This window comes from Dicentrarchus labrax, unplaced genomic scaffold (assembly GCF_905237075.1).
Source record: "Dicentrarchus labrax unplaced genomic scaffold, dlabrax2021, whole genome shotgun sequence".
Classification (NCBI taxonomy): Eukaryota; Metazoa; Chordata; class Actinopteri; family Moronidae; genus Dicentrarchus; species Dicentrarchus labrax.
In genome coordinates, this window is record NW_026136716.1 from 14,063,017 (window position 1) to 14,088,837 (window position 25,821).

At 40.8% G+C, this 25,821-nt stretch overlaps 1 protein-coding gene across 1 annotated transcript in view; it reads left to right on the forward strand.

The window, feature by feature from the left end:
- The window catches only part of ptgfrnb (prostaglandin F2 receptor inhibitor b), a 69,259-nt gene extending 44,258 nt beyond the window's left edge, over positions 1 to 25,001 (forward strand). The window contains exons 11-15 of the mRNA XM_051428334.1: positions 788 to 895; positions 17,660 to 17,846; positions 18,087 to 18,205; positions 18,511 to 18,561; positions 20,447 to 25,001. Coding sequence (XP_051284294.1) covers positions 788 to 895; positions 17,660 to 17,846; positions 18,087 to 18,205; positions 18,511 to 18,561; positions 20,447 to 20,559 — 578 coding nt within the window. The 3' untranslated portion in view covers positions 20,560 to 25,001. The remainder of the gene's footprint in view (positions 1 to 787; positions 896 to 17,659; positions 17,847 to 18,086; positions 18,206 to 18,510; positions 18,562 to 20,446) is intronic.
- Positions 25,002 to 25,821: the final 820 nt, after the last annotated feature.

The window sequence follows — 25,821 nt, forward strand, 5'->3', positions numbered from 1 at the left end:
ACACAGCTTCTAACGCTATAGTGTCTTAAACCTGCATTCTTTCTGATTGGCCAGCAGGGGGGAAATGACGCTTCTTCTCACCTGATTCATTAGCTTGGTGAACAGTTATCTAATGAGTGTATGATCTCAATAACTAGCTTTAAGTCTTCTTTCATACAGCGTGGTCTTTTTATAAATTATGGTCCATTTAGAGTAGAATTGCAGCAGGTAATGCTTTAAGCTGGGCTACCTTGTGATGACTTTTCATTCCCAGTGAGTCCCTTCAGTGCAACTCACAAAACCCAGATCCAACTGTCAAACTAAGCAATGCTGATCAAATATGAACCGAGACTCTACTGTTAATAATGTACTGTCTAATGTTACTGCATTGCCTATTTCTGTCCTTAAATCTTTTCAGAAACATTTTAGTGTTTATCTGCAATACGAGAACGTGTGTGTATGTATGCTAGTAGTTACTTGTTCTTTAATCTATTTTTGTCTATCTTTTAATGTACACCACAGCTGTTTCCTCCATGTTGATTTCAGCACATCAGAGAGATCGCAGAATGCGACTTTAAAGCAGTGTATACCATCTGAAAGCTGAGCTCAACACAATCTTCTCTCACTAAAGTCACATCTACTGTCGTTCCTCAGAGACATGAATGCAGAATTACAGTATATGTAGGTTTAAAAACAGCCTGCGCTAAATGAATCCTTCTGATCAGACCTGAGTTTCTCTGATGTTTGCTGCCTGCGTCACATGTTTATTGAATTAGGCTTATTTGAACCGATGTGTTGGTGTTTGCAGGCCCGTCCTTCTCCATCGCCATCCATTCAGACGTCAGCAGCGTTTATCCATGGGAAACAGCCAAGATGGAGTGCTCGCTCAGCGTCTCTGGATCCTCACCAAAGACTGGTATGACACACACACACACACACACACACACACACACACACACACACACACACACACACACACACACACACACACAGGTAGACAACACTACTCTGAATGTTTTTGCTGATTTTGACACACATGCACAAAGCAACACAGCTGTAACACACACTCAAACACACCCTGCGTTCTTCACCTGCCAACTTGTCAGCAGCACTGCTAATAAGAATGATGTGACTCCTGCATTTCAAATGGTTGTGTAGATGAAATAGACTCTGCCTCTCCCTCTTGTTAACACACACACACACACACACACACACACACTGAGCTCTCACTTTCTTTTGTGGTGTGTCTTTGCGGCTTGAAATACTGGTTACTACTCGTGCTGTAGATTATAATGATAACATTTCTGTCATACCTTTCACATGTAAAATGAGCTCAATATTATCAGATCATGGTTGTTTTTTAATCTGGTTGATACAGAGACAAGAAACCACAGGTAAAGAGTAGCTACACCTTTTAAGCTTCTTTCAGCTCATTGTTTTGGACAACAAATGAACTGTTCTAACCGCTCTGATCAGTGCTGTTCTCTATAAACATCTCTATAAACCCACTGTACACCTCCTGCCTTTCACTACAGAGACAAAGTTAGTCACTAGCTGCTGAACAGTGCGCTGCATTTGTATTTATATTCATTCACAGCCCCAGTAACATTATAGCCCTCAGTTTACAATACTGCTATCGAGCAGTTGGGGGCTTTACACACAAAAATCAAACATTTTTGAGAATTTGTACAATGTCACAGAACAAAATACAGTACATCATGCTTCCCCCAGGTGGTCAAGATAATCGTGTAGTGAGAGTACCCATCTTGCAGAATGGCATCACTTAGTGTGTTTATATATATTCAATTTTTTTTTTTTTCAATGTGGATCAAATGTTACACACTGATTGATCTGTAACATTTCATCAAATTTTATAAACTGATCTCATGTTTTGGATGTGAGATATTTAGCTGTAGAGTAAATAGTAGCTGAAGCTGTTAGATAAATGTAGTAAAATGAGGGATGGAAAATAAGTACATCAACATTGTACAGTAGAATAAATGTACTTGGTTACATTCCACCACTGAAAGTTCCACATCGAAGAGAAATGTGGGATGCCGTTAAAAGAAATGAATTATTTGCACTTCTTCCCTTCTTTAGAACCTAGCCATCTGCAGTGTAACCCACCACTATTCCCCCTTCACTCCATTTATCTAGTTCTCCTTCTGTCCCACCCCCTCATTCCCTTTCCTCCCTCACACTAAACATCCATCCTTCTTCTGCCCTCCCTCCTCTTCCTCATCACTCCATACTCTTTAACTTAAGCACATCGCATGACATCACCACCTCCCTCTGTCCATCTGTCACCATCTCTCTCCCTGTCTCTGCGTCTTTCGTTACTGTCCAACATGTGTATCCTCATAGTGAGCAGATAAAACACATAACAGCCCTCCACACTCAGTGCTTGTGTGCGTGTGCGTGTGCGTGTGCGTGTGCGTGTGTGTGTGCGTGTGTGTGTGTGTGTGTGTGTGGTTGTTTGGAAATAACTTAGCAAACACAAGCAGAGCAGAATGCCATTTCCTATAGTGTTTGGACATATGTGAACACGTTTCTTTGCACCTGTGTCCTCACAGGAATGTATGTATATGTGTACATGTGCGTAATGTATGCCCATACATAAACACAAGTATTCCCTCGCTGCAGTGGTACGCTGCAGGGGTTGGTGGGTTGTGGTTGAGGGGCATGCTCTTTCACAGACAGCTTCCCCCATCAACATCACAGCTGTAATGTAAGTAAGTAATGTTCACCCCTCATCCGAATAGTGATACACTAGTCAACCAGTTCTTCCTTATTTTGTGAATTAAATGGTAGTTAGTGGTAGATAGTTCCCAAAGCTTTGGAAAACACAACCCCTGATGCAGGGACTTCTTTGGCACTTGGCACTACCATTGAAGAACTAAATTTAGTCTCTGGCGCCTCCGGTCGAAACACAGATCAAGTTCCTGGAGTTCCTCAAAAGGTTCTTGGTCCCCTGGAAAATGTTCTGCTGTAGACACCCCAATACAATACTATATAATATTTTGTGTAGTATCCAGTAGTATTTTGAGGAGTAAAACTAACAGTATTTCGAACATGAACATGATACAGGAGTTCAGGTGCAGTGTTCAACCAAAAAAGGTTAATCTGCGAAATCTGGCAGGAAGAGATACGACACTGTTAGCAGTGTGTTGGGGAATCTTCGGGGGAAGGGGGCGTTGAAAAATTAAGCAGCAACATCTTTACACACCGCAGTGTGCTGGTTACTCTGTGTACATCTCACTGTGAACAGTTTTCACTGGGACTACTTTTTTGCTCTACAGTATCCCCAGTGAGGTCTGTTGATTATCAGGAGTAACAGGGACATTGTGTTTTTCACAGAAATGTTCCTATTACATTTTTTAAATGCAACAAATTTATTTAGTTTGTTTGAGAAACAGATCTCTGAAACACTAGCCTTGAATTGAGTGTCAAGTTTATGCACAGAGACCGCTAAAGGTGAAGATTTTTTTTGTTGTGTTTTTGGTGAAATTGCTCTTTGAAGTAATGAGGTTCCATTATATTTGCCTGTTCATCAGGCTGTTTCCTCTGCACTCACTGTGACTCATGTTGTTTCATGGTGTGTCTGTGACGTGCGTGTCCTGTGGGCAGGTTTCAAGGTAAACTGTAACTAACTGACAAATCATTTCTCACTTCAACACATCTGTGAGTTTTGGGAAAAGGGTTACACATCATGCATTAATTAAATACCACTACAGCAGGAACACCGGTGTAGGTCTTTTGACCTGCAGCAACATTTAATCAGTAAATCCATTCCACTAAACACCTGATACCTCTCTGATAGCCGTGGTAGAAGCCAAGGAGAAAAAGCTCTTCATTTTTAAAATAGGCTCATTAATTTCCTAAAACAGCTGGGCACTGTATGCTTTTGAAATTGTTACTCAAACAGGAGTGAGAAGGGCATTTGTTAGGGACTATTTTTAGCTGCAGATAAATGCACATTTGGTTCTAGTCGCTTGTCTCTAATGAGTATTTCCAGCAACAGGACAGTGTAGTCAATAAACTACAGTGTGTAAAGGAACACCCAGTGCAACAGTGTGTTTCACTGATGTGTATTTAATTATTTTAGACAACAATGGAGCGCTATGGCACAGTGGAAGAAGATATATCAGGATTTAATGCACTCACAATACTTGTTAGTATACATTCACTATTGGTTTTGATCTTTGACAGTTGACAATAAAAAATATAGAATATTACCAGCATTGTCCTATATAAATATGATTCTTTCATATACTTGACAAAAACACATGCCATTGTATTTCTATAGATATTGCTGATGCTAATAATATTTCCACTATTATTTTCCTACCAGTGCCAACAGAATCATTAAGCCCTTTAGTGACGTTTACTGGTTCTATTTCTGTGGCAGGCTGGGTAAGTCGGGGCAGAGAAAGTAACCAACACTGTCACGAGTGTGAATGACACACAGGTAAAACGTTGCGTAATGGACCAATTAGCAAACTGGTATCGAGTGACACACATCAACAAAGGCGTGGTGTTTCCGTTGGCTTAGTTTGGGCAACAGCCAAACCTTCACTTCCTCAGGTGTTCTTACCCATGTGTACACTCAGTTTGCATAGTTATCCCTGTTAGGACATTCCCCTCACCTCAGTCATTGTAGATAGCCGAACACAAGCCTTTACCCCAACCTTACCCATAACCAATTCATGCCTAACCCTAACCTAAATTAACCCCTTAACCATAGCCCTAACCACCATTTGGGCCAGTCTTTGATCCCCAGGAGGACTGCTGGTCCTAACAGGGTCAGTTTTTGTACAGAAACGGTCCCCAATAGGTAACAAAACTGTGTACACACACATATATACAAAAAACATCCTTTTGTTGGGTGTGACAGTATATTACACTAAAAAGCAGCACCTTTGTTCCTGCCTGTGTTCGGATTGCAGATAGATATTCCAGTGAAGTAATATTAGCTGTGTTCGAACATTTATTGTGTCTGTGTGTGTGTGTGTGTGTGTGTGTGTGTGTGTGTGTGTGTGTGTGTGTGTCTTTGTCTGTGTTAGTGTGTGTCTTTGTCTGTGTGTGTGTGTGTCTGTGTGTGTCTGTGTCTGTGTGTGTGTGTGTGTCTGTGTTAGTGTGTTGTGTTAGTGTGTGTGTGTGTGTGTGTGTCTGTGTTAGTGTGTGTGTGTGTGGTACTATACAAATGATTCGTTCATTAGTTACCACCTCACCTTTGTAGCTCATTGTTCTGGCACAATAAGAGCAGAGGGAGACTAAGGGAAATTACTGAAAAGGTTGAGCAACAGCAAGTGTGTACGTGTAACACATTCCGTATAGAAGGCTGAAAACGGCTTTCCTGTTGGAGCTTGTTTTTATGATGGGCATGGTGAAACACACACTCATGCAAAATATTCTCCCATTATTCCTCGCTGCTCAGTGAGTGCTAGTGCTTATCTAGCCTTTGATTAGTGAAGCTATTAAGTACTTACAGGCAAATGCATAACTTTGCGTGTATGTGTGGGGGGGTGGGGTGTCACCTTACATGAACTGCGTTGGTGCTACAAGGAACCCTTTGCAGATATTATAGATTTGGCTTCTCAAAGTATGATACAGCAATAGAAAAACAGAAAGAGCTATACTTTGTGTTTAGTGCTATTTAGCAAAGGTTGGCATGGAAACATGATAAACTAACCCTAATGATGTTCAGCTCAAAGCACCACTGTGCAGCCTCCCAGAGTGGCTAGTGTGACTCGAGACTCTTCTCTCGTTAAGGCTCTAAGAACAGTTACAGTAAATCAGTAAACAGCTTCTAGACACTTCTTTGCAACTGCAACTTTAATCTTGTTTATGTTTAAGTTACACTTTGCAGTTTCACACATTGATACCCTCAGACAGCAGATGGTAGATAATTGTTTTTCGGAAATCCGCTGTGGTATGTGCCTGAGAGAGGTTCAGACATGATGATGCTTTCAGTTTACTTTCAAACTTCAATGCCTTTCTGGAGATTTCCCAAGACTGACAATATCGACACTAGAGGTGAATGTGTACAAATATGTCAAATCTGATGATTTCATCTTCTGTTCTTTGAACATGATCACTAGATCACTCTTTGTTCTTTTTGAGTTAAATTTAGAGCAGATTTCCTGATCAAACAAGAGAAACATCCTCTGTGTTGTACAGGATCATTATTGTAGGTCAGTTATCATTTATCAAATTGAAGTTATCGAAGGAATGTTTCTAACAGAGAAGCATGTGAGTGGCTATCTTTTTGACCCTGTGTTGTTTTGCTCTGATGTGTTTTCTCAGCATGCTGCTGCACGCGGACACACAGCATCCATTACCAGTGGAATGACTGGCATGTTATTGCAGTGTTGTTAGTGAGACGCTGCACACTTGAAATCAGTGGTAGTGAGATGACATCACCATCAGAGATATTTTTTTTTCTCTTTTCTAGGGCACTGCCACCTAAACTGTGGCAGTTTGTGTCTTTTCCACATATCGCTGTTATTTTTTTTTTGTGCTCTGAAATTCTTTTGTTAAAATAACAGCATACCACTCTGTTCCTCCTGGGAGAAAATAAAGCTTTGTACTTCACTGGTTCACACAGGCAGTCCTTATAGCCTCCGAAGAAGCCAGAAAGCAATAAAGGAAAAGAGAAAAATTAGACTAATTTTGGACAGCCACAACTGTCAAGTGTCAGTCAGTGTGATTTCATTTAGATTAAGTGAAACAATAGTGTTAAAGGTACTTATCAATTAAAGTCAATTTTCAGCCAGAGATCACAATAATGCAAATGATGCATTCAAAGATGTCATTATATATTAAATATATTATATTTAAAATACATTTTACACAAGTACGCTCATGCCAAATAAACTTGTTTCCCAGAATTGGTCGATATTAGCAAAAAAAGTGTTTGGTCCTTTTGTAAAACAAAGTTTACTATGACATAGTGCAGAGATATCAGGAGAAGGCATGTAATGAAAACTCAATAAATTGCAGATACCTCTACAATTTTGAATTGTATTTGTGTCACTGCTAAATTATAATTTTGAAGTGGAAGCTGATTATTAAAATCTGATCTGTTTGCAAGCATAGTCTTACTCCTGTACTTTAATAATACTTTCAATCACCTATTGGCACTTAAGTTATTCAGTATTTGACTTGCAACTTATGTCAACTGACTCCAGATTTTGCTCAAAGTAACTTTATACTGACACATAAACAATCTGTGGACATTTCTTGCAAAGCAACACGTTGGTTTTTCACCCTTCCCAAATCCTCAATCACATCACAGCATGTGGCTGCCAATCACAGGAGATGAACGCTCAATCAAAACGTAACAAGAATGGCTTCCTTGGGCTCTATACTTTCCTTTTTAAATTTCTTAAAAAAACTCAAGTATAGCTTTAAAGCTTCAACAATCAGTATATACTGTATAATAGGAGTGTTGTAGCTTCTTTTGGCTCATTGTTTCATTGTTGGTACATTTACTTTTTTGGTTCAGTCTGTGTTCTCAACAACCTGGTTTCCAGCTGCAGCTGGAAGCTTTTTTGCAGCAAAACTGATGAACATAGTGGAACATTAGCAGCTACAGAGTAAAATCTTACCTTCAGGAGTTGGTGGATATCTAATCTCTATAAACAGCATATAAATGCAGAATCTGTAGGCAAGGGACCAAGATTTGGCATCAGAAGCATTCTAGTTTGTAATCTGAGTAGTATTGACCAATCACAATTGAGTGGGCTTTGATTGCCTGCAGGTAAATAGTCCACGTGGAGAGCCAAAGAGGCGGAAAGCATTGGCCAAAATGCAATCTCTGAACCCATCAGCTATCATTTGATGGCGAGTTACATTTGTATTATCTTTTTTAAAAGTGTATCTGCATTCATGTGCAAATATCTGTTTATAGAGATTAGCCAAAGTGTGTCTTTCTCGCATATCAAGCTGCTAATCGGACTGCAGAGGAAGCCTTGGCATCCGTTTCCGTTATCTGGATATTCAGTGGTTACACCAGATGCCCTGGAATATTGGTCGCGGACCCCAGCGAAGCTAAATCTCTGTCAGATGATAGACCTTAGACCTTTGACCTTATTGGTGCAAAGCCTACTGTCAGCTGACATTTTAATATAGACCATATTCAATTTTGTCTGCATCATCATATCACAGTGTTTTTGCTGTTTTTCAGGCAGTGGGTAATGGGTGCCATGGAAGTAAAGCAACATCATACATCTTAATGAGGAGTACAATACCAACTTTTTATAAATGCACACAGGAACAGGAACGGGTGATTAACACCTGAAAACGTAAATCGTATTTTAAAATAACTGTGATAAATATAACGATACCTCCTTCTCTCCTCTTTTGGCTCCTCTACTCCTCACTTCCTCCCCAGTCTCTCCACCCTCCCTCTTCTCCACTCTCACCAAATTACCCAGCTGTCTTTGCAGGGCCGACAGGCAGCCGTTAATTAGCCAATCTCACGCTCCGTTAGCCGGCCGGGGAGACAGAACGAGGTAGAGAAAGAATAGACGGCGAGATGGAGAGAGAGGGAGAGAAGGTGGGAGTGAATGGGGGGAAAAGTGGAGAGAGCGAAACAGATTGTTAAAGTGAGCAAGAGTGGAAGAGAGTGAATAGAGGAGGCAGTAAATGGAGGAAGAGTGGTTCGAGAACAGCATGCAAAGTTTCCTAAAAAGAGGGACGAGGAGGAGAGAAAAAGGAGAGGTAGGCAGTGAATGCTACCAAAGTGGCGAGAGAAAGAATGGGAAGAGTGGTTGTGTAGAGAGGGGTGAGAGGGATGAAGAGAGACGGGCAGTTAAGAATATGAAGTGGTGAGGTGATCAGATCGGATTCTCACTCTGTCTGTCCAGCAATAGAGGTTGATCCTTTTGGAAAAACGGATTACTCCCATCCTGATGATGAATATCACAGGGTTCTGCTCCAAAATCAGCAGGATCTAAGGTTGATAATGTTGGTTGTTTTGTCCGTCTGTCCGTGCAACAGGGCCAGATTTCACTAAGAAACTATTGTTTTCAACATCCGCTGAACTTTCCTGTAGCATCATAAGTAGACCAAAATCTCTATCCAAATCTGTTCCCCAATATTAGCTTTTTACTTGCTTTTATGCTTCAAAAATGTTTTCTATTTTCCAGTTATGGGGAATAAACAGTTAAAATAACACAGCTCTCTCTGTTATTGCTTCACCCCATTTCAGATCTCCAAATGCACAGAGACATGAGAAGACAGATAAAAATTTCATGCGACTTATTCGGTAGTCATTTATTCATTTGTTGTCAAAAAATCCTTTTCAGTATTCAAGAGCCTCGAGATGACTGCAAAAAATCAAATCTACCACTTCAGGTGTTCAACAGAAGTAGAAGAAAAGTCTTGACTCAAAACATCAAACACCGTCTCACTCTGGATATTTATACTGTAGTAAAAAAAAAAACAGAGCAAATGGTAGCTAACCACACATAAAGACCAAGCTGGAAAAGGGGTGTAAGAGCAGGGAACGAGTGGAAGAGGAGAGGAGAGGAAAGGATAGGGTGACAGTAAAACTCAAATTGAAATTGTTGAGCAGATAGTCCTGAACAGCAGAGCAGTGCCATCGTTTTCACTCCATTAGGTCCTCCAGTTAAACAGAAATGGGAGCTGAGATGCAGCTTTAAAGGAACCCTCAGAAATGGCAGATTTCAGTGTGATCAGACTAGGAAGTGTTCAACAGAAGTTTTCCATGCACAATGATGAAACATGACCACACTCTGGGTTTCTTCTGTTTAGTGAAAGTCAATGCAGACATTAAACAGGAGGAACGCCATGAGTGTCACAAGGTGCAAGGACAGGCTTTGACTGATGTTTTCTTTTCATAATGTAAAATGTTAATAATGTAGATAATATTTAATTCTACAGTTGAGATAATGTTAATGAATACTTGGGTACTGTCCACACCAAAAACCCTGCATTTGTTTTCACGAGTTGTTTCAAGAACCTGTAGGACGATGACCTAGGATCCAGGAAGGCCGGTTTAAGTAATACATCCATGATTTCAAGGCTTAGTAGACATTGAAACACTCAGTATGTGTCATACAATAAAGTTTTCATGGGCTTTTCATAGGGCTAAGGATAGCCCTGGGCTAAGAGATGTTCCTAGAATAACTCCCTTTTCACACACTCACTCCAGGGAATTACAATTCACACAATTCACTAACCCTAACCCTACTAGCCCAGGGTTAAATGTCTGTTATAACACACAACTAATGTTTGCATTCTGTTTACTTTAGCGAGACAACCCCACAAACTTGAGACTATTGGTTTTAGAGTGTTCCAGTATGAAAGTTTTTTTAGCCTGGGGCTAACAGCTCCCTTAGCCTGGGGCTAAGAATGTTCGAAGCATTGTTTTAGCCCTGGGCTAGGTGCAGTGTAAAAAGCCCAGTAATAATAATTTGATCCTCGAAGCCATAAAACGACCCTGTCCCTGCTGCTTAAGAGTAATGTATCAGCAATGTGCGTACAATAGTATCTAGTTTAGAGATTATTTCATTTCAATATCTTGTTAAGAGTTATTGGGAGTAAAATAGCTAAGATAACTGTGTGGAAGTTTGAGTGCCACATTACGTTGGCTCGCAGTGGAAACATTCAAAATACAAATCAACATTTTATTACATTGGTACAATAGCAATACCAATATGACACAATCAGTTACTGTTTATTGTTGAGAGGATCCCCATTAGCTGATGCAGTTATAATCTGTATCTACAGTGTATTTGTTGTGAAACTGAAATGTATTTGACTTTATTTGGTAAAAAGTTCCATTCTGGAGATCCTCTGTATGTTATCTTTAAAGTAACTTGTTTTAGGTCCTGGAAGACATAATTGGCCATTCTTGGCATTCTTAGCATGCTTTTGGCTTGTGTATTTAAGCTGAGCCAAACACAAATTCAGGTTCAATCATTACATGAAGCAGTGCTGATGAATTGCTTTGTGCTCCTGAGAATTAAAATACATAATACAATTCCACATATGCCAAAAATAACTAGTGCTTTGATTCATCATTGCACACTGGAAAAGACAACATTTGAACTCTCTACTGCAACCCATGCCAATGAGATTCTCTTTGGTAGTCTTTACATCCTGCTAAGAATAAAATTCATTTTTAAGATTGCAAATACTTGGTTTGATATCTTTAAATGTCAACATTTAGCCACTAAAATCCAAAAATATAGGCCTAATGAAATATGTTACACCACATCAGTGTAACTCAGTGGTCATGTATTCAGAAGGCATCTGCAAGCAAAACACACCAAATATGAAGTAAAATTTGCATTCATTTACTGGAGGTCTTATTAAGCATGCAGCAAGTAACGAGGGAAACTTTGCTTCCCAGTGGCTTTGTTTCTGTGAGGCTAAATAGTGTTTTTATAGTGTTTAGTATTCCACTCTACCAGTGCTGTCCTGCTTTATGGAGCAGAGAACACACACAGTTTCATTAGAAGCACTGGTGGTAATTGTCAGTCTTGTGTGTGTGTGTGTGTGTGTGTGTGTGTGTGTGTGTGTGTGTGTGTGTGTGTGTGTGTGTGTGTGTGTGTGTGTGTGTGTGTGTGTGTGTGTGTGTGTGTGTGTGTGTGTGTGTGTGTGTGTGTGTGTGTGTGTGTGTCAGTCAGGCAGTTTTACGCCTTGGAGTCTCCTCAAGGGATTAATCCAGAGAAATCCAATCAGACTGTCTTCATTTCCACAGACAGCCATTTTAGTTTTATTAGCTCAGACAGGAGCCAGATATTCTATTAGAGATTCACTGTAGTTCCTCTTCTGCCACCGCCCCTCCAACACCCCCACCCTGCTCATTATACAGGCAAGAGTGCAACACATTGGTAGCTCGCCATCATTTTTTTTTTTTCTTTTTAAACCAGAGTTGGGAAAAACCTATCTTGATGGGCTGCCTCCCCAAAATCTCTGAGAACGCTTCGTCTTTTGTGCATCTTGTTAGTCTCGATGCAGTGAATCATAACAATTTGATAACTGCGCACATGTAGGGACCACTGACAGTATTTAATTAGTGGACAGAACTTCCAGGTCATGGAAGTGTCTTAAACTTGCATTATTTCTAATGGCCAGCAGCTTCATGGGAGAAATGAGAAATGACTCTTCTTCTCACTTGATTTATTAGCTCAGTAAACCGTTTCCTAATGAGTTTATGGTCTCAGTCACTAGTTTCACGTCTTCTTCCATACAGCATGATGTTCAAACTAGGCAATGCTGATCAGATACTACTTCAGAAACAAATTTTAGTGTACTGTTTATCTGTAATGGACCAGGCTTCAGTGGAGTCGAAACCGAGCACAGCCCATGAGCACAGGCCAACTCGCATAATGTCACCACTGCTGGCTGCAAAAAACAAAACAACATGGCGACGACCATAATGCCAAACTTGAGGCTTCAAAGCAGTACTCCACAAACCAATGGGTGACATCACGATAGGTTCACACTTGGTAAAAACTCAATCATTGTTTGAAAATCACTGTTTTCAAGCATACTGAGGCCTTTTAGGTTGGGATGTTAGGTGTCATATTGGGGACCAATGATTGCTTGTGATTATCCTACAAATAATGTGTGCATTTTTGATATTGTTTACATGCACAGAAACTATGGAAATGTTATATGCACTTACTTATCTAGCAACATATACAAGGTCCTTTCTGTTCACTCTGCATATACAGTAAGGCTGTGTAAACAGAGCCTATTGCTTATCAAGTGCATGCAGGGATGGGAGTCAGTGAGTTCAGGAGTTCAAGTAGGGGGGCAGAAAGATCTGTATTGGGGCACTCCAAGAGTCTGCGTTCAGCAGAGGAACAGCTGTGGGCAAGAAGCCATGCGTCAGCCTGCTGGTGGAGGATCAGATACTCCTATAGCACCTCCCACGAGGAGGGGGCGAGGGTGTCACTGGTGATACTACGTCCTCTCTAAAGACAAAGCTTGAGATGTGTTCATATTGGCGAGTGCCTCTCACTGTCGATTTAATGGCTATGTGATAAACAAAATAATCTCCTCAGTCACTAAGTATTTTCAAATCCCTTTCCCCCCCCTCCATCCCTCTTCACATTCTCCATCCTCTCTGCCATCAAGAACAAAGAAAGTAAAGGATGGAGGCTAACTGTGAGAAAGCAGAGGCTTTCTAATTATAGCTCCGTTCCTCGAATATGGGTGCCGCCGCTGAAACAAGCAACTGGAGTTCATGCGTCAGTCCTGCGGAATTATGCAAAATGTGTCTTTGATCATCAACAGCGGTGTCAGACAGTAACCTGGTGTTATCAGAACGTCACAGAAACGCATACCTTTTGACTGTCAGCTAGGCAGTTCTTAAATGATGTGATTGCATAAGAATATAGTCAGTGATTATAAAAGGGATTAAAATAGTTTTCATACATCCTGTCTTCAGAAAACATCTCTGTTCAAGTAGATATATTTCAATGTGTTGCCATTGCAATAATGGAAGTTATTTTACTTGTAGACAAATATTTAAATGAAAATACAACTTTTGAATATAATATTCATAGGTATGTTTTCATTAGTGTATAATCACCTGAAAAAAGTGTTTTTGTAACCTTAGAATGAGCCATTTTATCTATATAAGGAGCAGGTTCTCTTTTACGAAGGCCGCCATGTTGATCCACTATGTTTCTACAGTAGCCTAGAACAAACAAACCAAATGGTGCCTCTCAAGGTTAATTCACAGCCTTAATATTTCATTTCAGAATACTCAAGTGGACTTAGTTCACAGTTGTGTTCAAAACATGTCCTCTTTCACTTGGTTCCTTCTTTTGAACTTTTCCTGTTGTGATCCATCCCTTGCATTACTGGTGGGAGTTCAGGACGTGATTCTTACATCAGGTCACATTGAGTCCACACCCCAAGAGATCATCATTCTTATCGAACACAATCCTTCATCTTGCACATGAACTCAGTCAGTTTTTCTTTTCCTAAAGCATGGACCGATGGGAGTCCTGACTAATAGATGGCTCAGGTTTGGTTGCAGGCTCCTGACCGTCAAAAAGCCTTCACCCCGCCCAAGCAGACAGTCTCAATGGAGTATAGGCTTACTTTGAGGCAAGCCTCATATGTGGACAAGAAAACAGCTTGAAATACTTATTTTTACAAACGGTTTGTCAAAGTCAGAAGTCAAGCTTCCATGAGCAGTGAGGATGGCCCAGGGTACACTATCATACTATCATAGTAGCAAATCAACATGAACTCTTAATGTTTTTGCCATAAGTGTCAGATTACTCTTTTTCTCAATGAATCCTTTTAAAAGAAAAAAAGGGATGTCTTCAACCCAATGATATTCAATTTAGACTCACATAAAACAGTACTGATTAGTTAAATAAGACTTAAATTATTTATTATTTAAGTCCTCTTCATTCTTTCATTCAGTGTTGATTCTGGCAGCCCCAAAAGCGGTAACGTTTTTGTTTCATTGATTCCAAATGGGATTCCGACTAACTGGCATGCATTAACAACAACTATGAAGAAGTAATTTCTGTGTAAAGTCAGCTCACATTAGCCACCTTAAGCTACTTGGTTACACCAGACCGATAAGGCTGTAGCAATAAAACACCTGAGTGTAGTGATCTGAACAAGAGTGTTTTAAATTTTAGGATTTCAACTTTTCATTATGAACAAGTTTGAACCTTCAGATGTTCACGTGACAAACTGGTTCCTTAGTGTGTGTGTGTGTGTGTGTGTGTGTGTGTGTGTGTGGGTGGGGTCAGTCGACCCACTCACCCCTCACTTAGTGTCACCTCCTGTTTCCTCCTCTTTGGTCGGACGGAGCGCTTGGCTACTTGTCTTTGTGCTCCCTCTCCCCGCTGTCCAAATGCATCTTCATCACCACCATCATTCTCGTCACCGCCAATTTATTCAGTTTAGGACACTGTGGAGGGAGACTTAGAAAAGACAGCAGAACTTAAAATATCTCAGCTCCTCTATGCTCTGTCTTTGGCAGAAGGCATTCAAAAGTTCCTCTACCTTATTATAATGTTATTTCTGACTTAATCTCGGAACCCATCGGCTGTCATCTGATGACGATATAGCCTCTGGGGCAACAGCCAATGTTTTGGGTCTTCCGGTTTAGCCAATGGATATCCTCTTCCTTGCACCAGTCATTATTTACAGTCCGATTAGCAACGTGAGACACCAGAATGGAGTTGGAGCCAAGAGACGACATCTACGATCGGACTGTTTCGCAACTTGCCAGGGTACACTGAATAACTGTTTAAATTGTCATCACATGATAGCCGAGTTATTTTACTTCCAGAGCTGTGCCAGCAGTGCCTGCATGTCACGCATTGCGGGCAAGCTTCTAATGCCCTCACCCAGTGAGCAAGATAAGTTAGCTGCTGGGTGCTAATCATGGCTTTCTTAAACCATAATCAGTCGTGTGGCTAAAAATTTAAAGTCTGACCTCAGAAAAACTTTAATGCTAATGGAGTGTCCAAAATGACAAACCCGAGGGCTCTTAATGAGAGATGTATTTTATCATCACCCTTGCAAGGAAGTGTACAAATGAGTTCCATTGGGTCAAAACATCAAAATAAGTTACTGATATGTTTTCATTAATTAAAAAGTATATTGAGACCCCTGCTTTATTACAGCTTCTGAGTTAAAACCATGTGTTCCTATTCTGCCTTTCTGCATTTGGCGTTCATCCTCTGTGTCCCAAATGGTGCTTTAGAGATTCATGACCTATCAATTAGTTGGTTCATCTTGATTAGGCGAGCTGAGTAAATTAGCTCTCAGTTCATATCAGTAGATTCCTCATAAGGACCTTCGGTGTTAATACCACAACTAGACAAAAAATATACAGAAAGGTCGGAGACCCCTGCACTAGAGAAAAGCACACAACCAACCACAGCATATTTCATGCAAAACCAAAGATGATTTTTGTGCTATTAAAGGTCACCAAAATCATCCTCTTGAGACCATGAATATCTACTGCAGGTTTTGCTGCTAGGAAGATAACTGCTTCAGAGTCTGGGCTTGGACTGTCACATGGGGGACCAATGATCAATATTAAGACCAGGGGACGCTGAACTAAAACCATAGCCAGTGTTATTACTACTGCCGCTCATACTACTACTGATTTTTAATGATGTAGCACTTGAATATTAAAACCATTAGGGAAGAGAGCGAGAGAGAAATTGAGATGTGATTCATTACTCTGCTCTGGGTGAGTTCACTCTTCTCCTCCTCTCCTCAGTCTTTCTCTTCATTACATTCGCTCCATTCTTTCTTCCTGCTCATTTCTCCATCTCTCATTCCTTTCCCTTTTTCGATCATAATTGTTTTTCATCATCATTTGTCTTTTTTTTTTCTCCATGTTGTCGCAAATGTTTCTTTATTTTTTTCATCTGTATCCCCTATTTGTCTCCTAAATGACAGAGGATGACTAAGACTCCATGGGGTTTTTATTGTGCTTTCTTTGTGTGTGTGTGTGTGTGTGTGTGTGTGTGTGTGTGTGTGTGCGTGTGTGTGTGCGTGTGCGTGTGCGTGTGCGCGTGTGTGTGTAGGAGGTACAGTGCTAATAGTCCCTCTCTCTCTGACAGACTAATGACTAGTTTGTGCTTCTCTGTCTGTCTCTCTCGCTGCCTGTCTCTCTTTCTCTCTCTTTCTTTACGTCTTGCTCTTGAAAAATAATTAGCTCGCTCGCCCCCTTTCCAAAGATTACATCTATTATCACAAATTCTCTCTTGTCCCTGTTTTCTTTCTTTTGTCATCACTATCCTCCTTTTTATGTTGCGTGTCCATCTCTCTGTCTTTTTTATCTTTCTCCTTACCGTGGGAGAAGGAACAGCAGAGCCTGTGTGTGTGTGTGTGTGTGTGTGTTTTAATGTGGTGATAATGGAGCTGTTATGTTGGACTGATTTTCCCCAGTTTTCTTCCTTTGTTCTGTAGTTATCATAGTGAAATTAGGGCTGCGTTGTACATCCAAAAATAACACTCTCTTCCTCGATTCCGGTAATGTAATAAGTACAGCACCACGTCTGTGTAAATACTAGACTTGAGGTATGGTATATGGTGCTGATAATCACATGAGAAACCCTTTTAATGCAACATAAATCATTCTGTATAAGCTGTGTTAATGTTTTGATCGTTAAAAGTCATTTATTTAGCGTCGGTGACGGCTCATGTGAGTCATCAAAACCTCTTGAATTCAGAACCGACTGCCTCGTTTTGGCAATATATGGAAACATTTACAACAGTTAAACATTAGTATTTGCAGGCAGGCTATAAACTAAAGTAAATGTTAGGTAAAGCATGAAACGCTTGAACCTTCTGAAACATTGCTTCTTCCTGGAAAACAGCAAGGAAACTTAAATGGGCTCTGTAAAGTAGGCCTGTATTCATCTTTGGATACTCTTTGGACAATTGGAAATGGAAATGTGAGAAGAAGCACGGCAACCAGGGACAAACTGTTAGCCTTGCTCTATCAAAAGTAGAAAAAATACGTGTTTGACCAACACGTACACATGACCCATCTTGTTTACACATTGGTTTAGCTCATGTAACTGTTGTTGTAATGTTGAAATACAAATGTTAAAAGACTTTGATTTAAAGGTAGTTGGAGCCGTTTCCTGGCAAAATGTTTCCTTGCTTTACTTAAATCTGTCTGTCTGTCTGTCTCTCTCAGATGACCTGGCGTACGAGGTGCGTTGGCTTTTCACCCGGCTGCGCGGTGGCGAGACAACGACCCAGGTGGCAAGCGTGGACCGCTTCGGCGTTGTGAGGAAAGACGCCCGTAACTCATCCAGTGACATCTCAATAGAGCGCAAAGACACACACATCTACCTGCTGAACATTCACGGCACTCAGGACAGGTGTGTGTGTGTGTGTGTGTGTGTGTGTGTGTGTGTGTGTGTGTGTGTGTGTGTGTGTGTGTGTGTGTGTGTGTGTGTGTGTGTGTGTGTGTGTGTGTGTGTGTGTGTGTGTGTGTGTGTGGTTTTGACCTTTTGTGAACTAATAATTTGACTGTTTCACCCCTGCTGGCCAGAAGATTTACACTGTAGTATTGTTATAACAGCTACAGCGTCTTACTGTGTGTGTTTTGTGGTTTCCAGTGACAGTGGGGAGTATCACTGCATTGCCACTCCCTGGTACCTGTCAGCCTCAACAGGAGCCTGGACTGAAGCTGGAGAGCTGACATCATCTCGAGTCTTCCTCACAGTCCGGTTTGCTGGTGAGGAGTGTGTGCTGGACTTCCTACATGCCCATGTCCACACTAATGCAGTTAAATCTGAAATTTGCTCAATTTTGTTTCAGCATTGTAATTCTTTATTGTCAGATGACTGTAGTCTGGAGAGTGATTTTGCAAAAAAAAAAAAAAAAAGATAGAAACAGAGACATTAGTCTGGACATGGCACGTTATAGTATTTCAGCATGCACATATATGAACATGAAATGCAAAATAATTGAATTAACTCTTTTTTTTATATTATTTGCTTCCATTAAACACCAAATCTCTCTTCGTCTCATCTTCTGCAGTGTGGGATTCCCTAAAGTTGCCTCTCTTATATGGTGTTGCAGCCTCAATAGGTAATGTAACCATCACACACTCACAAGTAAAAGTAACAATGTACATACTGTTGATGTTGTATTATCAGTTAGCTTAAGCCTGTGTTTTTATTGTTCATATGTTATCTAGATATACACTGTTCCAACAATCACAAACTCTGCTTTGGTTGAAATAAAACCTGAATCCACTGACGTAGATGATAAAAACAGGAGTCTCAGTCGCTCTACTGAGCTGTACGAAGTGTGTCATTCTCTGCTCAGGATGTTTACATGGCTAATAGTTGTTTGCTGCTATAATAATGTATACATCTCATATATATATATATATATATATATATATATATATATATATATATATATATATATATATATATATATATATATATATATATATATATATATATATATATATTTGCCAGTTGCTGACGAGTCTGATTCAACATTCCTACATGTCTGACAATGGGAGAACAGCTTTTTTGTAATGCTATAGACGTGTGTGTATGTGTAGACATTTTGTAAACAATAGCACAACTGAAGCCATCAACATCTGGTTTGTTGCTGTTGCCACGGGGAATGACACATTATTATAGCCTATTTTTGTGAGCTCTAACTTACTGAAATGTTGAGGTAGCACAAACACAATTATTGACATTTTAAATGCTGTTTTCAGCCAAGAGCAGCTGAAAATGGCTAAAAGTAAGGTTGTTGTTTTTTGTTCTCTTGGCTCCCTGATGCTCGCTGTCAGTGTGGACATCTTCACTGAAACTGCTGGCTGATAGACTAGAGAGTTTGTGCTGCTCTTCTCTTGACTCGCTGACAGAGCTGCGCTCATGCTTATTTAGGAGACGTGGCTGACAGCTGGCAATGCCAGGGCACAGTGGATTTGAATAAGACAAAAACCTGAATTTGATCAGACTTAATATTGTCAATAACAAGCTGTAAACTATGACTTAATTGGCACTGCTACTGATCTTGTAAAAGGGCTGGCTTAATATGAATAGCGGAAATCTTAGTTTATGGGCATCTGTTGTGTCAGTAGGGGATGGAGTAGAGCTGGTAGCCGTAATTGCCACAGTAGTGGCCCTTTTTTTAGCCATTTAGCACCAGATGCTAACTCGCAGCATCTCGGAGCCACTCAGAATAAAGATGAGATTGTCTCTGAGCTGAGATGGGATCAGGAGTGGTGGGGTCTGGAGCGTGCAGTTGTAGTTAGAGGTTTATAAAAAAGCTTTATGCCATGGTCTGGGTGAATACTCAATTCTGATTGGCTGCTGGGTGTCCATTAATTCCTGAAACTGTCTGTTTATCGTTCTAAATGAATGCACTGAATAAAAATCTGAAACACGTCTCAACACTAAAGGTTCGTAGCTGAGCCAAAGCGCTCTAGGAGCAGAAGGAACTAGAAATATCTCCCATTGCCAAGTCATATCTAAGGTTCATCCTATTTACTGGAGTAGTAACGTTTCCATTGCATGAGAACCTTGTGGGATGCAATGAATATTCCAGGTATTCATCAATTGGCAGCCTCCATGGCTGGCAAATGACAACATGGAATTGACAAAAACTGCAGTTCCTCAAACGACCACTTGGAGCTTCACAATGTCTATTCAGAAACCGATTTTGATTGCAAAACACAAGTGACCATGGTATTAGTGCAATAATGCCCTCGAGGTGTCGTCCATTAATTCCTGATAATGCGCACGTCGTCAGGCTTTATTCCTTACATACCTGCCTGATGTAGACCTACAGACCCTGCCACAGGAAAGTCCCTTACACATTCCTGTTTGTGTTTCTTCTTGTGCCATCCAGTCCCGTGTGAATTACGTTTTAGCAGCCACAAGGTTTGTTTTTGTCCAATCAATCATATTGTGTCTCCTCCATTTTTAACCCCGTCATGTATCTCCAGGTGTGGGCCTCTTCTCTCTGGTCCTGGGTCTGGTTTGCGCCCAGTGCTGCTGCCGCAACACCACGCACACTCCACGCTCACGCAACAAACTGATGGACCTGGAGATGGACTGACAAACAGCTTCCCCCGCACCCACACACTGCAGCGCTCACAGGAAACACCTCACACACAACAGACACACGCCCATAGACGATTTCTGGGACACCCAGCTCTTTCCAGGTGACGGACGTTGGGAGTAAAATGACGTATCGCTTTGGAAACGCAAGCTAGTCGATCACAGCGCTTCAAGAGGTGCCCGGGGTTTCTCAGCTCTGCAGTGGTGGAGCAGGGGACTTTTTTTTCATGGGGGAAATAGCCTTTGAGACTTCAATTTACTCTGAAGATCCATTGAAATCTGTGGCGCTTCCAGTGATTTTTACACAGATTTATTTGCTCCCTGTTAATGCCATAGCACTACCAGAAACTCTGAAGAATCCAGAGTTATGTTTTTTAGGAACAGGAGGCTTCTGAGACATCACTGCCACATGGGAATAAAGGACAGATCTGCTGCCTCTGTAACCACCAGGGATAACTAATGAAGCGCCCAGACTGGACTACAATTGTTTTTCTTCTGATGCCATGGCTCGCTGCAAAGCACAACCACTCTGTTGTCGATAGTAATTGAGTCTCTCTGAGTAACGGCACACCAGCACAACAACGAAAAGTTCTAGGAGTGGTTGGGGTCTGGTTGAACATTGTGTCTGCACCTCGGCAAATCCCTGTTAAGTCACACAGCTAATGTTATTTTGCATTTGCAGAGTGTCGGTTTAGGCAGCCTGAGCCTTATTTAGAGTGTTCACACCGGCAGCAGAAGTCCTAGAGAAAGAAAGTGCTCCGCGTGCTTTCCACACGAGAGGTATTGCACTAGAACTACCACCCCAGAGTATTCCTACCTTAACAAAAGGACAAAATTTACCTTTATTCTCAACTCTAGTTTTATTAAAATTGAGAGATTTTAAAAATGAGAGACATTTTTAAGCTTTACAAGGAGATATGCAGTTTGTTTGTGTGTGAGATACTGTACGTGGTGCCAATATTTGAACTAACGGACGTGTGCTTGGTTCTATATCGCCAGATCAACACTTGAACAGCCACTTAAAGTGGTGACAGCAAGCACTCTTCTTTTTCTAAATATTCAGAAATGTATCCAGCTGTTATTTTAGTGTGTGTTACCGTGCGAGTGCTGTGCTACAGTGTGTGAGACAAAGAGTTGTACTGAGCATGTACTGTTTTAATGATGACCGACTGATGTCGTTCCTGAGCAACACAAAGCCTTTTCCAGGGTTACATTTTGATGACATCAAACAACCAGATTTTTTTTTAAACCTAGCTCTCACTCCACTAATGTAGACTCTCATGTGTTCACGCTGCAAGCAACATGACTGTTTATAAAAGAGTGTGGGCGGTGCAAGAAAGTCAATTACTTCCACGGTTTGCAGCTGCGATGTTTTGAACAGGGAAATCATGCATGTTTCTCAGTTTCAGTTTTGCTTTTGAAAGGAATAGTCAAACATTTTGGGAAATACCTTTTATTTTCTTTATTTTCTTTAGCCTAGCTTAGCATAAAGACTGGAAGCAAAGGGAAACAGCGGGTCTGGTTCTGTCCAAAGCGAATAAAAAAATGCCTATCAGTACCTCTAAACTAATTAACATGTTGCAAAATGGCGTTCAAACAGACATGATTTGCCAGGGAAGTTTGTGAGCTGAAGCGCAAGCGAGCATTTCAATTTAGTTGGGTGGCGAAACTCCAACTATGTGTTGTGTAGTTTGTCGCAAGTTTGAGAGCAGGGCGAATAAAACGGGATCGTCCCAAAAGCGTTGCGGGAGCGTCATAAGAGCCACCAACATCTTACATCTTACTCGCCAAGTTTAAAAAAACATTAACTTTGAACCCCAAAATGATCGTTTTTCCATTACTGTTTGTGTACAGAATAAACAAACAGGATACGATGCGTAAGTTAGCGCTCATTAGAGGTGCTTGGAGGCTAGCTGTTTCTCCGCGCTTACAGTTTTTATGCTAAGCTAACCATGCTCTGACTCCAGCTTTGTACTAACACACAGACATGAGATTGACGTCAATCTAACTCTCAAAGAGAACGCAAATAAGTTCATTCCCCAAAAGGTTTAACTGTTCCTTTAAACGTCACATGACTTCAGTGAGTCCAAGGGGCAGTCTAACGTTTTGGGAAATCCTCATTTGCCATCTTACCCAGACTCAGAGGAGACTGTTGATATCAGTTCCATCTCCGTATTCGTGGTTAGCCTAGCCCCATCAAACATTAAACAATTAGCCTTGAAAGAAATGATGTACACATTTTTACTGAAGCCATATAAAGCCTTATAGGAATCCCTCCTCTCACTTCCACTCATTTTACATCACGCAACATGTGCCATCACGTTTGGTTGAGCTAAGTATACTGTATTTCTCAAAATGTCAAACTGTTCCTTAGGCATTGCTAAGTAACCTTTCAGTCCAGTGTCAGAGATTTCGACCCCCAGATACAACCCTTTCCCAAATCCCTAGAGTTTTTTTATCTCTGCTTATCAGAGAAACGTTGTAAAAACCAGTTTACCTTGCTCTCAACAGACCAAACTGAAAATCATATGTGTAGGACAAAAACATCACCTGCCCAGCTTGTATCAGCTGACATCTGTTGAGTCTCTGTGGTGTTTTTTATAAATGAATGAATTGTGACTGTCGTGTCATGTAGACTGCAGTGTGAACACACACTCACAGTTGCAGCAACAACACACACAAAGTGGAGAAGTTTCTGTCTAGACCCAGCAGGTCCCAGGCAGACCTGTTGGGTTTGTAATAGGATGTGCCAGGCTGTGTTTTAAATAGTTTTTAAAAGGTATTTTAAGCAACTATCAGAAGTTTATGAGCAATACCAGGATACAGTCAGGTCACAGCTGATGTAAAGCTGCGCTCATCACACGTTTCACCTTCAGTCAGAGCTAAAATGTGCCAAGAGAAAGCTTATGACAGCTGATTGTTGATTGGATGTTTCATATTCAGACAATGTAGTATATTTGTTACTTTGGTTTTTCCGTTTCAAAATCAGAAAAATGAAGAAGAAAAAAACAAAACAAGTTCCTTCAAAGTTTCTTTGTTTTATTTGTGTGTGTTGTTTTGTTGGTGCTGCTCTTCTCCGGGTATCCTCAGGGTGCGCTGCCCCGAACACTTCTTTGCTTCATTTGGACCCAGACCCACCTCCGGAGCTGGACCGGTACCTGCTACCGGTGACAGTCCCCATGCCTCTGAAACCAAGTAGCCCTGGCTGCATTGATCATTTTTCCAAGCACAGTGTGTCAGGAAGGATAACTCTGCAGCAGGCCCTCCCTGCAGCCTCTGAGCCCAGAGACACGCTGGCTGCTCTGGAGGAGAGACCCTGAGCAGCAGTAGGTGTGTGTAGAGAGGCAGCCAACCCACCCTGCGGACACCCGGAGAGGGGCAGCACAAACAAATTAACACCCAAAAAAAAAGTCTTTTTTTAAAACAGAAAATGGAAAAACCAAAGAACAACAAACACTACATGGATTTATCTATCACCCCCTCAGCTCAGACTGGGTGGTACAGAACCTCAGATTTGGCCTTGTCAGAATGCAATGCCCAAATACTCTAGGGGTTTATTTCATAGTTGCAGAAATGTACAACACATAAACAATTTTAACCAAATTTGAGTGCAGTTAGCTGAAAGTTTCATCAAGTAAAAGAAAAACTCAGATAGCAGAGGGTCTGTAGATAAGTGCTGCTGTTCTGTTTCTTCAGTCAGGTTGAGCGTAGACTCCGCTTTGAGCACAGAGCTCCACAGGTGTGTGTTTCTCCCTGTGATAGTGCTGTTGCAGTATTGAAAATAGGTTTTGCCACTATCATTAACACGTACACACACACACACATGCACACACACATTGCTTGAGCTCACAGGTGAATAATAGGGCTCTGTGCCAAATGCTCTTAACAGTAATCAACACACATAAGTAGCATTGATACATACCACTGAATACGTCACTGCAAGACTTCCCCAGTGTCCTTTTGTTTTGTCATTTTATTGCAATGATTATGATGAATCATGATGTTTTTTAAATAAATAGATTTGTAAGATGTATTCATTTTGTAAATGAATTTATATGTTCTCTTTTATTGTTTTGCTTTTCTTTTTTTTTTTTTTAGTCAATGATGATGGCAGTTTTTGATATTATAACAAGCAAGCAAAGCAAATGACTGTCAGAGTTGTAACTGATTATTACTGCTCAGACAAACCAACAGAAACAGTCCAGGTGCGGTCATCCCTCTTTATGTAACAAAGAAATTATTTCACACAAGAATAGACAAAAGATTTTAACTCCCACAACTTGTTTGCATTTCTGTTTGTGTAAAATGTTTTAAAGAGATATCCAGTGTTAGTTGGTGAGCTTTTTCTCTCAGAGAGAAAGCAAATAAGTGCTGTTCCCGAAATGTCAAATTGAAAATTAAATTTTTCCCACTTTTTCTATCAGGAAATATAAACTACAATCATGCTCTAGTTATTGTGCACATCTTTCTTCCAGGAGTACCTCATATTCCTGTATAGCCTTTGAACCATGACACATTATTTCACTGTTTTCCCAAAGCCCACGCAAAATTAGCAATTTATACCATCTGTCCCCTCGAGCCATCTTGCTGTTAGATTTACATTACACTCGGATAGTGAAAGCTAGCTTGCTAAGGTTTGCAGAGAGTCATCAGCAGCTCCTGCACACTCAATTGCTGTGTTCATCTGACATTTGAAAGGAGGTGGGCTGATGTTCATGGGTCCAGTTGATGGTGCTAAAATGACAGATGAGACCAACAATGTCGGCTCCTCAGCTGGTTGCTTGAAATGAGGTTCACACAGGGGAAAGCTCATGCAATGGTTGCTATTACTGCAGGGAAATGGAACTTTATTTATTTATTGTTCTTTGCTAATTGCAGTTTGGACCAGATAAGTACACAAGTCAAAGCTAACACCATGGGTATTTCGCACAGGCTTTATAAATAAACATACATCTTGGCAGTCCTGACTCCGCCAGCTCCCAGCTAATCAAAAAATGTCCAAACAGCCATTCCCTCAGTTATGCATAACTTTAAGCTTTGATAGGATTTAAACGGGTAAGTTATATAAAAACTCACCCCCGTACAGCTGTCAAGAACGGGGAAGTTGGAGACCAAACCCCTTTTTGAACCAGGCTGTAGACATGTTTATTTTTTCTGTAAAGTCAGGCATTTTATTATGCAGCCTTATGGAGATTGACTCGCTTTTGGAGCCAGCCTCAAGTGGCTGTTTGAGGATGTGCAGTTTTTGGCACTTCCACAT